This window comes from Bubalus kerabau, chromosome 21 (genome assembly GCF_029407905.1).
Source record: "Bubalus kerabau isolate K-KA32 ecotype Philippines breed swamp buffalo chromosome 21, PCC_UOA_SB_1v2, whole genome shotgun sequence".
NCBI lineage: Eukaryota > Metazoa > Chordata > Mammalia > Artiodactyla > Bovidae > Bubalus > Bubalus kerabau.
In genome coordinates, this window is record NC_073644.1 from 64,534,407 (window position 1) to 64,549,939 (window position 15,533).

General features: G+C 47.2%; 1 protein-coding gene across 1 annotated transcript in view; it reads right to left on the bottom strand.

Annotated features, from left to right (window-relative positions):
- Positions 1-3,982: 3,982 nt before the first annotated feature.
- Positions 3,983-15,533, bottom strand: part of BCL2 (BCL2 apoptosis regulator) — a 195,416-nt gene continuing 183,865 nt past the window's right edge. The window contains exon 2 of the mRNA XM_055559604.1: positions 3,983-9,569. Coding sequence (XP_055415579.1) covers positions 9,435-9,569 — 135 coding nt within the window. The 3' untranslated portion in view covers positions 3,983-9,434. The remainder of the gene's footprint in view (positions 9,570-15,533) is intronic.

Genomic DNA, 15,533 nt, shown 5'->3' on the forward strand with positions numbered 1-15,533 from the left:
CCCTGAGGCATGTGGGATCTTCCTGGACCAGGGATTGAACCCATGTCCCCTGCACTGGCACCACTGGACCACCAGGGAAGTCTGCCTTTCCTTGTAGACATGGGCTCAGATACTTCATCAGCATAGATCAAACATGATACAAGAGCACACAGCCAAGGACACACAGGCAGAAAATTGACAAGCAGGGTAAAAAGGGCAATCAGCGGTAGTTTTGTGGGGTTTTTTAACGCAAAAGAAACAGAATTAAGGCATTTTAAGGCATAAATATGCAATGAAAACAGTACATTTAAAATTGACTAGCCCCCCACACTTCTCTGCGACAGCAGCATGCTTGTGCATTTACCTGAGTTTTTGTAATCCTAGGGCTTTGTTTTTATTTACTAATTGTTTTGTTCCTGAAATTCCCTGGCAGTTCAGTGTTAGGACTCTGCTCTCATTGTCAAGGGGGCCTGGGTTCCATCCCTGGGTGGGAAACTAAAATCCCATAAGCCCTGCAGTGCAGCCAAAAACAAAATAACCACTCCACAGGGAGAGCTTAGAGGGGCAGACAGGGCAGGGGTCTTCCAACAGTTGCGGATGTGCCCTTGAAAGAAGTGTGAAAAGGCATGCACCACCCTTCAACATGGTCAAGCTGACATTTAACTTTTAAATGTTAAATATAAATAGCTGCAAAGGATTTTCTTTCAGATTCGTTGTGAGTAGTAGGAGAAAGAAAACTGTCCCCAAACTACTTACGGCAGAGCTTTTTTGTGTGAGGTAATTTATAACCCCTTCTGTGAAGTACTTATGATTCTTGATAAAATGCTCGAGTAATTTCCGGATGGACTTGAATGGGATTAAGGAAACCTGAGCGGTCAGGGTCCCCGCTCAGCTCTCTAAACACGCCCGTCAGACCCGGACCGGCCCTTGGTTGTGGCATCATCCCTTTGTCTCTGAACGTCTCTTCCCAGAAAGAATCCCTGAATCGAGGCCAGTTTGAAACAGAATGTTGACACACACTGATAACGCGTTTATCTGAGAAGTCACTTTAGCAAATGACATTGTGCAATACCTTTGTTGCCTCGATTTTTAATCATAGACAGTGGAATCTACATACGATAATAATCTGATATTCAGCATCAACTACATGAAAAAAACAGGAACAGGTTATTTTTTGACACCAGGAAATCTTACATTGTTCCTTTTCTTCTCTCAAATTCCTCTCTCTAATCCTCCGTTTTATCCTAATATGATAAGTCTTCCAATGGAAAGTTTACAGTTGGTTAACCTCTCACAACTTTCGACAGCAACATAAGTCTATGAGTTTTGTGGCCATGTGTTAGTTGCTCAGGGGTATCCAACTCTTTGTGACCCCACAGACTGCAGCCCGCCAGGCTCCTCTGTCCATGGGATTCTCCAGGCAAGAATACTGGAGTGGGTTGCTATTCCCTTCGCCAGAGTATCTTCCTGACCCAAGCATCGAACCCTGGTCTCCTACATTGCAGGCAGATTCTTTACCATCTGAGCCACCAGGGAAGCCCATAAGGCTTTGTATTTTTGTTCCCAGGTTGAAGACTTCTGGAGTGGGTAGCCTATCCCTTCTCCAGTGGATCTTCCCAACCCAGGAATCGGACCGGGGCCTCCTGCATTGCAGGCGGATTCTTTACCAACTGAGTTATGAAGGAAGCCCATACAATATTATTACCCAACCGAGAAAAATATACAAATAGATTATACATTTTGATAAACCATTATTAAATATAAATTTTTACTTTTATTGGAATACTGAATACACGTGGGTTTTGGTTTTTGGGGTGATATTTATGTATCTGGCTGTGCCAGGTCTCAGTTGTGGCACTCAGGTGCTTCGATCAGAGCTTTAGTTGCAGAATGTAGAATCGTTCAGTCGTGGCAAGTGGAATCTAGTTCCCTGACTAGAGATTGAACTCAGGCCCCCAGCGCTGGGAGCTCGGAGTCTTAGCCCCTGGACCACTGGGGAAGTCCCTGACTATAAATGACAATGGAATAAGTAGGGCTGGTTTGTCATCCTCTCCCTCCCCACCAAGAAGGACGTGTATCTATAAACAGAAACTACCTATTAGTAGAAAGAGCTAGTAAGCCTCTTCTTTGTTTTTCAAGCCCATTCTTTGTTTTTATGGATGTAAGCTTCGAGGAATGCTGTTCAAATACTGAGAATGAGGCAGCGGAAGGAGTTTTGTTATAGTAATGTTACTAAGCTCCGGATTTCTGAATTATATTCTGAAATCATATTAAAAAAAAAAACACAAACAGAACTACACCTGCCATCTGTCTCAGTAGGTGCTCTTTCACCTGTGTTGAAAGCAACGGACTGGAAAAGCGATTTGCAAAAGGGTTAGCTCCCCAGGCATTACTGTCCAGTACAGCCCAAGGATCTCCTAGCGTATCTTTTGGTAACCCAGTGGTTTTAATACCCCAGGACAACGCCCAGGGGTGTGCAGGTAAACTGGCTCTCTGGGAAAAAAGGAAGAAGCAAGCACGCAAGAGGGACAGAAAGCTCTGCTTTGCAACTTGTGCTCATTTCTATGGTGTAAATCCTTCCACCGGGGCCAATTTCAAGCTACCAACTTGACCTCACTGACACGGAGTTGGGAAGAGATGATGCTCCCCGCGGTCATAGCGAGGCCGCCGGCACAGGGCGCAAAGCCTCACAGCCAGACTCCAGAAGGGACGGCTGTGTGTGCCTCTGTTTTATGAGCTGCTGCAGATGATCGTGAAGGGAGGGTGGGAGAGGAGAACTGGCCTGACCTCACGGCTGTCTAGGACAGAGAGCACCCCAGGATGCCCAAGAACGTGGATTTCTCCCATCACCCCAAGCCAGCCTACCCCTCGCAGAGGCTGTGCCCCAAGGCTCCCATGTGCGGCCGACTGAAGGACACTGCTGGGGAAGCAAGGCCCGGGAGGAGCCAGGCTGCGGCTCAAAGCCTGCCTCTGCAGTTCACGAGGTTTGAGGACTTGGGTATATTGTCTATGAGTCTCAGTTTTTGCCTATAAAATAGAAGCCAACACCCACCTTCCAAGGTCCTGAGAACCTGGGTGGGCAGCCAGCAGGGACTCGACAGCTGGATGCTGCCATCAGGGCCTGACCAGCTGAGTTGGAGGGAAGAGCCTTGGAGGACTGAGGCCTGTCTAGGGTAGCAGTACCACAGGGAAACACAGCTGCCCTGATGTGAGACTTGGACCATAAAGAAGACTGAGCACCAAAGAATTAGTAATTTCGAATGGTGGTGCTGGAGAAGACTCGAGAGTCCCTTGGTCTACGAGATCCAACCAGTCCATCCTGAAGAAAATCAGTCCTGAATACTCAGTGGACTGATGCTGAAGCTGAAGCGCCAATACTTAGACCACCTGATGCAAAGAGCTGACTCACTGGAAAAGACCCTGATGCTGGGAAAGATTGAGAGCAGGAGAAGTGGACGACAGAGGATGAGAGGGTTGGATGGCATCACTGGCTCAATGGACATGAGTCTGAGCAAACTCAGGGAGATAGTGGAGGACAGGGAAGCTTGGTGTGCTGCAGTCCAGCAACTGAACAACAACAGGTGCCCAGCTATTTAAGGTTTTTATGTTCCAAAGCAAGTGACTGCTTTGGTTATCTTAAAACACTCACTTCAAACTGTAACTTTTAGATTCTTTCTCCTCTTTCCATACAATCTTACGCAACACAGAGGCTGGGATCCTCACTTGGTGTGAGGGAACACAGCCAGCAGGCACAATGGCTTCCTCCAGAAGTAGAACGCAAGGCTGGTCCACCTTGGGTCACACCAGGAGGGTGAGTAACCAAGAAATAAAGCCTCCTTCTAAGGTGGCTTCTCCAGAAGGACAGATCCATAGACTGAGCCCCCAGGGCTTTAGGTTCCCAGTGGCTCTGCTGGCTTGTTAAGAAGTTCTTTGAAGGATGGAGCAAAATCACATTACCACATTACAAACAATTCCAGGGCACAACCAGCACCTTACACGGCACTTTATTTTTCTTCACAATATTAACTGAACAGGCAAGGAGAGTTGAGTGGTAGCGTGGCTCTCCCCAACAACACAAAGAAAGCCTCGTGATATTTAACACTGGCCAACTAGAGACTTACTTTATCTTAACTATTTAAAGCTCACTTAGCACGTATTTCTGTGTGTGTACAATGTTGCAGGATGTCAGCCACCCCTAAGAAATATCCATCTTACAAACAGCCCATGGAAGGGAGAAGTGTGAACATCTTGATAACAAAGTCTTCCAATACAAAACCACTTTTTACACATTTATTTTATTGAAAATGATCTCAATAATTCAAAACAAAAGCAGAACTTGGTTGAAAACTTAAGAAGATAGTATAATAAAAACAGGGTTCCTCCAAAGAAATGTGATCAGGTATCACACCTTCAAACACTACCCCAGAGGCAAAAACAATGAAGTGAGCTGGCTGGAAGGCCTACTGCAGATTCCCTAAAAGGTTTAGGAATACAGAGTTACTAATACACTATAGTCATATTTAGTAACAGGCCTGGATCTTTTGATTAAGCTTTTCCATCTTCCACAAGTGTTTTTCTCTGCTGAGCTTACCTTGGGACCCAAAACAACCTTGTCATCAATAGGATATGCAGTGGCTTTCAGTTACTTTCCTGGGATAGTTATGATGAATTGGGGCAATACCATTCATACTCCATGTGGTTTACTTTCTGCCCCGGGAGATGTGTATGTCATGGCTGTCTAATGCTAGTCTTACGAGCACAGACATGGAGCTGAATGATTCTTTGGGTAAGGATAAGGGACTTGTATTATTATTACTTACCCAATTCAGTCTCACTTCCCCACCCCTACCCCCTGTATTGTGCACAATAAAGCATTTAGAAATACATGTCCCTACCAACCAGAAGGTTTTCATTAACCATCCCATTGGTTAAAAATTGCAAATTTACTGTTTAAATAGCCATTAGACATATCCAGGCTTGAAATTAATACCATTGATGGCAGATGTTTAGAATTTTGGTTCATCTGCATTGTCATACAGAGCTGGACTCTGAGTTGTTCTGCTGTCTCTAGAAGCTAAATATACCACAGAACTTAAAAGTGTTTCTTGTGTGTTGCATAAAGTCTTTCCCGGAGGCATCACACTGATCCTTGTGAAGTTCTCACTTGGTTCTATTTCATATCCTACAGTCCTGGCTGTTCTGAAAGACTCCACACCCTGATCCAATCTTGAGAATGTTTTGCTCATTTGAAAATTCTTCCTCCCACCCCTGCAACAAATGTCCTTTGTCTCATAATAATTAAAAAAAAAAAATCCCTGGGAAGATTCAAATTGAGTAACAATAAAGGTCTGACTGGAAGGCTCGTAAGCCTGACAATGCACAGATCTGCCTGGAAGGCTCGTGAGCCGGACAATGCACAACTGTGTTTCTTAAGAAGTGTGTAGCCACAGTTGTCTGGGCTGCAAAAGACACCACAGAGTAAGATCAGAATAGAATTTCAACTGACTCCCTAATTTCCTTAGAATGGTTTATATTTCAAGCCCTTCCTGTTTTTTTTCTGATAGAAGAGGTGTACATTACTGACTATAAGTGATAAGGAAGTATAAAAATAGCCGCTGCCTTTAAAGTATAATTGAAATTAGAATTTAGGTTCACATGTATAAATTTGTCGCTTTAGCATAAGTTTAATTCCAATACAATTTGCAATTCATCCCTTGCAATTCAGATCCTTGATGTGAAAAAGCCAGACATGTATTGGGACTGCCCTACATACTTAAGGTTAACCCTACTTATTAGAACTTCTCTTGATTTACAGTCACTTCCTAATTTCCTACATTGGGCTAGGACTAGGTCTTTAAATGATAAGCATAAACATGTACTAATGAAACAGAAGTCACATCTAAATGGAAGGTCATATCTGAGTAGGCAGAGATAAGTGGGCTGGGGCAGAGGATGTTGGGTTTTGGCTTGAACCATAGCAAAGTGCTTCCTTCTTTCAGAATGTGACTTTAATCCAAATCTCAAGCCCATAAGACTTTTCAGCCACTGTAAAATCTGAGATGAGCTGTTTGCTGCAGAAGATGCGATTTGTCATTTTGATCCCTCTTTCGGGCTGTCTGTGCAGCGAGGGCTTGGGAGGACCCAGGAGGTTCTTGGGTGCTTTGTTCCTTGTGGTTTTTTTTTTTTTTTTAGAACCGTTGAACTCCATTTCGGGAGTGCATGTGTTCTGTTGAACCCTGACCTGGGTGGCCTGTGTACCATGCTGAGGGCAATTCTGGTGTGAATCCCTCCTCCCCACCAAATAGGTAGGAATTCAGTCTATGCTGTCCAAATGCAAGATAATTGAGAAAATGCAAAAAGGGAGGAGGAAAAAAAATGACTAGCCCAGGCTTTTATATACATTCATTGCTTCTAACAGTTTTAACAACAAGAAAAATGCAACTTCAACTACTCTTAGCGATAACATTTTGCTTAAAAATTAGAATCATTCAAAGGTCTGATCTCTTTGAGAGAGTGCAGCCACAATACTGTACAGTTCTGGGGTCAGGCAACCAGCAACACTTATCATTAAAACCAGATAATGGAATCCCACAGCAAAAGGAAACCAGCCTGAAATTAGCCTCTATGACCTTTTTTATATATACATTTTTAGAATACTCTGGAAATCTCAATTTGAACAATAACAACAACAACAATAACCAAAGACAAACAAGTTTTATATTAAAAATGTCCGTGCTCTTCATGGTTACTTCTAAAGCAGCTTGGAGGAGCTCACCACTTGGAGTGTACTGCACACCAACTCCATTACAATGATCTTGGCAGGATAGCAGCACAGAATTTGATATTCCATTTCATCACTTTTGACAGTGTAAACCTTCCATAAGATAACATTTTGCTTAAAAATTAGAATCATTCAAAGGTCTGATCGTCTTGTTCCCTGAGGCCCGCCAGGGAGGTCTGGCTTCATACCATGGGTTTCCAGCTTTCTCTGCGTGGGGCCTAAGTGCCACTGCATTTCAGGAAGAACTTGAGGATGGCCGCGGAGAAGGACCATGGAAGGAGAGTTGGAGGACTCTAAATAGGTTTCCATGGAAACAGGCCCCAGAAACCATCTTTAAGGGTCAAACCATCAGAGCCAGAATTTAATCCCCTGGTCATTTTCCATCTGGATTTCCAAGTGAATGAACCTCATGGGTTTAACCAAATATGTATGCACTCTTAAATGATGTAAGTTAAATTCTGATTTGGCCAAGACAGGTGAACCTAAAGGAAAAGGGTCGGAGGGACAACAGATACTGTCCCTCACAATAAACAATTTTGTTGACATGGAAGTGGATGTAGATTGATACAAAGTGGTTGAGTGGCCAGCAAGCTCCAGGATTTCTCAGGTAGCTGAGAACCAGGGCTTGTCTCACCTCCTCAGAAATGCTTTTAAAGAATTAAGAGCCAAAAATCTCAAAAGGGAAAATGATCATTTTGCTAACAGTTAGTGTAGAGGCCATAACTAAATACATTAAAAAAAAAAAAAAGATGCTGAGATGCATGTATCTTTTTTTTTAAAGCAGCTTTCGAAATATTAACCACAGCATTAAACACTGAACACAAGTGCATTCCAAAGTTAATACAGATAAAGGGTATACGGATAAATGTTATAATGCAATAATGCCACAGTTATTCCACATACATCTCAAGGCTGACTCTAAACTTGAAAAAAAATATTTTGTCGTTTATGAGCTGGAGATGTTTCTTCTTTTGCTGCTCCTCGAGCGTCTTCCAGCACTGAGTTTTCTGTTCTCCTTTTCTAACGCCCCAGGACATAGAGGGAATCCCCGCCTTCCACACCGGGGGCCTCCCTGCCCGCCCCGCCCCCCATCCCTTTCCGTCAGGTTTTTCAAATAAAACCAAACTGCAATGACAAGATAACGCTTTACATCCTAATTCCACCGACGTAGGTCAGTTAATCCATTTCAACGCTTCCTTTAGGATTTGTAACTCTCCCCAGAGTCTTTCAAAAACCTCCCTTTAAGCGGCGCGCGCAGGCTGGCGGCCCACCGCACAACAGGCCGCGCGTTCCCCGGGCGGCTCCCGTGCCTGCGCACCTGCTCCGTTTCCCGCGGCCCAGGGACGACTCCTGCCTCCCGCCCGGCTTCCTCCACAGAGACGGCGCCGCAGCGCCGAGGCTGGCGGCCGCGGCCCAGCGCGGGCAGGCCGCGCGTTTCCCCGGGCGGCCCGCGTCGCTCGCCGCCGCTGCGGTTTCCTCCGGAGACGCGCGCCCTCGAGCCTCAGCCCCGCTCCGCGCTGCAGGCGGGCCTACCCGGGGCGCAGGCCTCCCGCCTCCTCTCCCGGCCGCCCGCGACACGCGGCTCGCGGCAAGGCGCGGCTGCGGGCCGCGGCCCCCGGCGGGAAGCCGGCGCGCGGGGCGCTGGTGCCGGCGGCGTCACGCGCGCGCCCGCGTCCTCGCGTCCCGGAGGATCCGCTTCCTACGCCGACAGCCACGCCAGTATCTGCAGGGGCAGCGAATCCAAAATAGGTGAAGAAGCACGTCAGGCCTTAAGGTACTGGATGATATTGTGTAAGTTGCTTCTCGGCACAATCGGTAGCTTAAAAAAATACTTTCCTATGGTTTATGGGCATTCTTCCCGTCACGGTCCTTTGAGGTGGAGGTCTTGGCAAATACGAAGTCCAAACAGACCAAAAGCTCAAACGTTTTTGGTCCAGTGAAGACGGACAGACAGTCAACAAAACTTACTAGTATCGTGGCGTGTATTAGAGAGTTGCAAGTGCTAACGGGAAAAATAAAAGAGCAAAAGCAGTAGAAATACTGGAGGCTTTGCATTCCCCGATTTTTCCTTCTTCCAACCTGGTGTGTACCAAAGGCGCAGCGCCCCTTCTTCAGGCCAGGGAAGAACGGCCTCCCCTCCGAGCGCCTTCCGTCTAAGAACACAACCTCCAGGCACCCCCCCCCCCCCCAAAAAAAAGCAAATGAACACCTTCTGCCGAACCTCCAACAGCCAGAAACCCGGCTTCTGGAACAGTCGGGTCCTTTGTCACTTTGTTTGCTTTTCAGCTGGCTGACTCAGTCCAGCCAACAGTATGGAACAAAAATCTGTGTGTACAGGCACGAGAGAGCCAGGTAGAGCCATCCAGGTGGGGCTTGGTAATTCGTGGTGGGGTTTCCAAAGACAGGAGATTCAACGGGACTGTGTTAAATAAATAAATCTTATTTTTCTTAATAATGTAAAAAATAAATTGTATTTCCCTTTGGCAGTAAGTAGCTGATTCAACGTTGAGCCTGAAAGCTGTTTGTGGTGGTGGTGTTGGTTGATTGGTTGGTTGTTTTTTTTTCTTTTTAAGAGACTACAGCTTCACTTCAGTGGTGCATCAGTGATAATGCATATTATTTCTACTGCTTTCTTGAACCTTTTGCATATTTGTTTGCGGCAGGCCTGTGGACTTCACTTATGGCCCAGATACGCACCCAGGCTGATGCAAGCGCCCACCAGGGCCAGACTGAGCAGTGCCTTCAGAGACAGCCAGGAGAAATCAAACAGGGGCCGCATGCTGGGGCCATACAGCTCCACAAAGGCGTCCTGTAGGGGGAGAGGGCGGGAGAAAGAGTATTAGAGTATTAAATATTTCCTGTTACTATAACAAAAAAAGTGCCCGCGCAGTGCCAGCCTACAGGGGCAGAGGCATCTGAAGTGCCTTGTACCTTCAGAAGGGTGAGGGCAAAGGTCAAATGTACTTTGGGGATAATGATTTCAGACCCACTCTTTTCACTTTCATTCAGGAAATACTTATTGAGACCTTACACACATACCAGGCACAGCAGAGATACAGCCATAAGTGAAATAGACCAAAAGCTCAAACGTTTTTGACCCAGTGAAGTGGGACAGACAGTAAGCAAAACTTACATGTATCGTAAAGCGTATTAGAGAGTGGGAAGTGCTAACAGGAAAAATAAAAGAGAAAAGCAGTAGAAATACTGGAGGCTTTGCAATTTTAGCTAGCATGGACATTCATAAAAATAATTTAAAAAAAAACCCCAACTACTCCTTTACTGAATGCTTGCTATAGGCCAGGCACTTGTAACGAATGCCGGACATGCATTATTTTCTTTATTCTTCATACCCATCTTAAAGAGTCCTTTACTTTGTTCTTGTGCTGTAAGAAAAAAGCTGGGACTATTGAATGCTCATTTCCTAGATTTGTTGGGGAAGATTAGATTCTGTGTTTGGACCCAATGAGTATTTGGACAACTCTCTCTGAATATATGGGCTTCCTAGGTGACTCAGTGGTAAAGAATACGCCTGCAGTGCTGCAGGCAGATGCGAGATCAATCCTCAGGTCGGGAAGACCCCCTGGAGGAGGGCATGGCAACCCACTCCAGTGTTCTTGCCTGGAGAATCCCACGGACAGAGGAGCCTGGTGGGCTGCAGTCTTTTGGGTCACAGAGAGTTGGACTGGACTGAAGCGACTGAGCGTGCATGCATGCATATCTGAATATATAAAGCAGTAAGTGAAGTGTTTTCCCTTGGTGGATTAATCAGGTATGAAGGGGAAAACAAGATATAGTTCCAGTTAGCCCCCAAACCTGGAATTAGAGCACACAGTTTCACTGAGGGAGACGGAGCTCACAGAGGTCCAGTGCCACTGCGTGAGGAGGGTCTGACGACGCTGGCTGTGTTCTCGTCTGTCTGGGGCAGGTATTGCAGTAGAGGGATCAGGTATTATTTTTGTCTCCCCAGTGCTGTGCGTGGTCTTAGTACATGTAGGTGTTTGAGAAATGTTTGTTCAATTAATGATTAAGGTTTTCTAACATCACACATTGGTTTGAATTCTGTATTTGGCCTAATACATTACCCAGATACTCTGCCTATTTGAAATTATTCCTTTTACATACAACCACCTCTGGAAATCTTGGCAGTAATCTCGAAGGTGAACATTTAAGGCATCATTAGGGGAACTTCCTGTGTTACTAAATATAAACGTGCACAATTATTTTTCATGAGTGCATAATTTTCCACCACGTATATTTATATATCTGTATCTATGCTGTACTTTATTTAACCAATTCTTTTTATTTTTTAATTAAATTATTTTTAATTGGAGGATCATTGCTTTTCAACGTAGTACTGATTTCTGCTAAACAACACACAACCGCTCAAATATTCCCTCCCTCTGGAGCCCCTCTCTCCTCCCCCATCCCACCCCTCTAGGTCATCACAGTGCCAGGCTTGGCTCCCTGTGTTATAGAGGTGCTGGATTAACTTTTACCAGGAGAGGGCGCAAGGGTTTTCTTCTTTCTTCATCTGTTGTTAAACAGTTTTCTGAGTTTGAGTCTCAGCAAAGCCGGGCAATAGATATAAATGACACACGTGCTTAGTGCCCTTGGCCCAGAGCTGAGCCAGCAATCACGGCTGTTTGTCAGGACACCGACCTTCCCTACATGTCGGGGGTAAACGGGGCAGGAAGGAGTCAGGACCAATATAGAGAAACTTGCCTCTTGCAGAGTGCACCCCCGGACACAGCAGCAGACGTCTAACAGCCCTCCCCTCCATGCTGTTTTCTCTAACAACGGGAAGGCTGGAACCCCCACACACCAGCCAAAGGCGCCCCGACTCCTCGGAAGAGCGCACTGGGCGGTAGGCACTTCAGCTCCATGTCGGGAGGGTCGGTGGCTGGGCCCTACGTCCCTTTAGTTATCGATGGAGTTGTCTCTGGCGGGATATGGAAGAGACTAAGGCCTCAGCCACCTGACCCTTCCAGACCAGGCGCCCTCCTCGGGAGACGGGGGAAGCAGGGAAACTCGGGCCGCTCTGCCTGGTGCTCGACCCTCACCGGGCAGACGAGATGCCTCTCCCAGCACCCCACCCCCGGGGCTGGAAGACCTCCCTGCCCAGCCCCAGCCGCTTGTATAAATAACTGTGCTTCACGGCCCATTTCTGATGTGCATTACAAAGAAAGAAATCATTTCTGAAGTGGGATGAGCTAACATAGCATCTCTTAACCCAAAGCATGGGCACAGAGGGATCTGGGAACGAGCCCTGACCTCAAGGGAGGAGGTCTGCGTGGAATCCTAGCTTTGACATTTTATTGCCTGTGACCTTGAACAAATTACCCGAGGCTGAGCTTCATTTATCTCACCCATAAAACTGGTTATTGTGAAGATAAACGTAGGTGACTCAGGCCATTTGTAAACGTGGCCCCGAGCGTGAACTAGAGGAAACATCACTGTGTTCTCTGGTCTGTCCTCTTGCTAACCTGCTGTGATCCTCCTCAAACTGCCCTGGCCTCCAGGCGGTCTGCTGAGCCTGCTAATTTTCAGAAACGATTGTCCAACTCCCTCTAAGGTGTCAGCTCTTGGTTCTCAAGATACTTGGTGATTTCTAAAGAGATCGTGAATTCAAACATACACACATGATGTGTTCTGGTGGAAAATTGGAAGCGGTAACACACGCCCAGCTTTACTTCCTCATAGATTATTAAGTCAGGCTGTAGGGCCGACAGGCATCATTTAACGTGCCCCCCTCCCCCTCCGGCCCCTGAGATGGAATCTACCCCATAATCTGCCCATCTATGATTCTAAAGTGCAGAGCAGACCCTGTGGTTTCAGGAGTGAAGCTCCAAAAGCTGTTTTCATGGGGGAGTCTTCTTGCTTTTTCAGACATCCTGATCAGGGTGATTTCCGAAGTCTGTTTGAACAGTCTGTCATTATTTGTTTAAGTCTGAAAGCTGTTTTAAATAAACACATGCTCATTTTATGTATTAAAAGCAACAAAGAGGGAAGAAGAAAACCTGGGCCGTCGTCATGTGATTTGGACAAAACCCCCGCCTATATGTTCGGGGTGCACTCAGCCCCTGGTCGTGTCGGGACTGGCCAGGGCTCTGCCCGACCTCAGGGATGGGCACGGTGGGTTTCCAGGGGAGGGCCCTTCCCCTTCTGTTAGCCCCCGACTTCAGAGGGGAGGCAGGCAGCCCCCCAGCTCTGGAGGCCCTTTTGCAGGCAGCCTCCCCACAGACGTCACATTCAGAGGCCACAGATGGCCGGAGTCTGAGTTCCATCAGCACCGACCTCAGAGGAGCAGGGCAGCTCGTGCCCCAAGCCCAGGCCCTGGCTGCAGGGCTGGGGGTTGGCCAGGGAGGTGTGGACTGACCGGGTAGGAACAGACAGCTCAAGTCAGCGAAGGTGGGGGTAGGGGGTCAGAGGGTCTTCTCCCTGCGCTGGGACCACTCAGCCCCATCCCTCCCGCCCCCGTCCCCCCAACACCTCCCTCAAGGCAGCCCACTCTCCAAGATTTTGCTTTCCCCTTCAGATCCTTCAAAAAGTTTCATTTAAGAGCTCTCATTCTTATTCTTATTCTCAGAGTATTCTTATTCTCTGGCTCCGAATAAAATGAGATTTAAAAACAAATGAATCACAATGTCAAGAACTGAAGAAGACCACTGAGTTCCACTAAAATAGGATGGCTGTGGGGATGGGGGCAGGAGCCCAGATACCCTCACACAACTCAGGGGCTCTCCGGAGAAGGGAAGCAGAGAAGCCGTTCATGTTCGAAAATGCACAACAGAAGCTTTAAAAATACTGTTCATGTGTTAGTGATTCTACTTCTAATTATTTATCTTGAAAAAATTAATAAAACTTTAAAACAAAAACATCTGAAAATATGTTAATGAATATGTTATCGTTTAGTCGCTCAGTCGTGTCTGACTCTTTGTGACCCCGTGGACTGTAGCCCACCAGGTTCCCCTGTCCATGGGATTGCCCAGGCAAGAACACTGGAGTGGGTTGCCATTCCCTTCTCCAGGGGGTCCTCCTGATCCAGGGATCAAACCTGCACCTCCTGTATTGGCAGGTGGGTTCTCTACCACTGAGCCACCAGGGAAGCCCAGTGGAATATGGATCAGTCACTAAAAATTGTGCCCTATATCTATTGGCAAGGAAAGATGTCCCCAACATAACACTGAGTGAAACAGCGCAGCAGCCTCTGCCAGTCCAGGCTCCCCGTTGGCTCTTAGCACTCACAGGGAAATGGGAAGATGACCTCGGTCGGCCATGAACAGAGGGAGATTCAGGTAGGCTCCAGTCTTTGAGCTGACTGTGGACGCCTTACATGATCATGGAAGAGCCTGAGTGGGGGAGCCATCCTGCTCTTAAACAGATCCTGGCCTAGAGAACCGGCTTGTGTGCTCCCACATGCATGTGAACCTCAGCCAGATGGAGGCCTGCCGCCATTTCTGCTCTGCATGGAGCAAAAGCAAGGAGAAAATCAGAGGGCACTAAGAGGAAGCCAAACGCTGCCATCAAACGCCTTCGGTATTTTCTGTTACCCGAGGCTTTACCATTTTACTCCACGGGGATCGCCTCCCACATGACCACCTGAGGGCCAGTGCAGAGCACGCACCTTCCGTCATTCCACCAAGTGGCTAGGGAGCTGGGGTGTTGACACACCGACTCCTCCCACTTGCTGGCTAAGGGTTGCCCCTATGGAGGCATCCGTACTCCGGCACTGCTGGCTGGTCCTGTGCACAGGCAAAGGGGTTAGAGAAAGCCACTGGGGAAAGAGGTCCAGATGCTACATCTCCTGTAGCTTGAAGTCAGGCTAGAGAGCTCTGAGGTGGTAAGGGCAAGACGAATTCCACAGGGCAGGATATGAGCCGCTGATCTGGCCCCCTCACTGTTTCTCTAGCCTCATTGCCTTCTCTCCCCAGGATCAGTGCTAGGATTTCCCACCTAATTTCTCTGCCTTTAGTCTAGTGCCCTACCCTTCAATCTTCTCTCTCTGCTGCAGCCAGAGGATCCATTCAGAAGCCAGTCTGTCACTTCTGTGCTGCAATTAAGATCCTTTAACATGGCACGCAGGCTCCCAGTGCTCTCCCCACCCAGCTTCCTGCTCAGCTCTTATCACTTGATAAGTTCATCCAGTTCCCTCAGGAATTCGGTGCAATCGTGTTCTGCAGGCAACTTTCTCCAAGTCCCTGGGCTGAGCTAAATAATCCGCAGCCAGTCCCTGCTCACTGTATTCCCTGAAGGTCATCTGTTTACATGTCTGTCTCCCCCTCATTCAGCTATTAGCACCTGGAGGTGCAGGGACCATGTTTTATTTATCCTTGGATCCCTGGAGCATGTTTCTGTCACATGTCAGGCACTCAGCATATGCTTGTGGAGCTGAAATACACCTTACTGTAGACCAGGCTTTCCAAACACATTTTAATAGATGATGTTTTTCAAAAGGAGCATATACAAAGGACAAATAAACTTTGCACTGGAACAAAATCAGATGCCTTTTCTTGCTGCAGCAGCTTCTAGTGTCTTCTGGTGAAGAACTCAAGTTCAGATCGTTCAGAGCGGCCAGCGCTGGGTCTGACTGGCCGGTGTCCGTGCCACATTGGTGGTGGCATTGTGATATTCAACAGTTTTGAACAGGATCCCACTCGAACGCCCTGGAGTCTCCAAGGGAGGTATAAGCTGTGGGGCATTTCCAAGCCCACTGAACCATCTGTCCCTCTGTCAGGGAGATCCCTGTCGTGTGAAGACTGAGAATGCAGAGTGG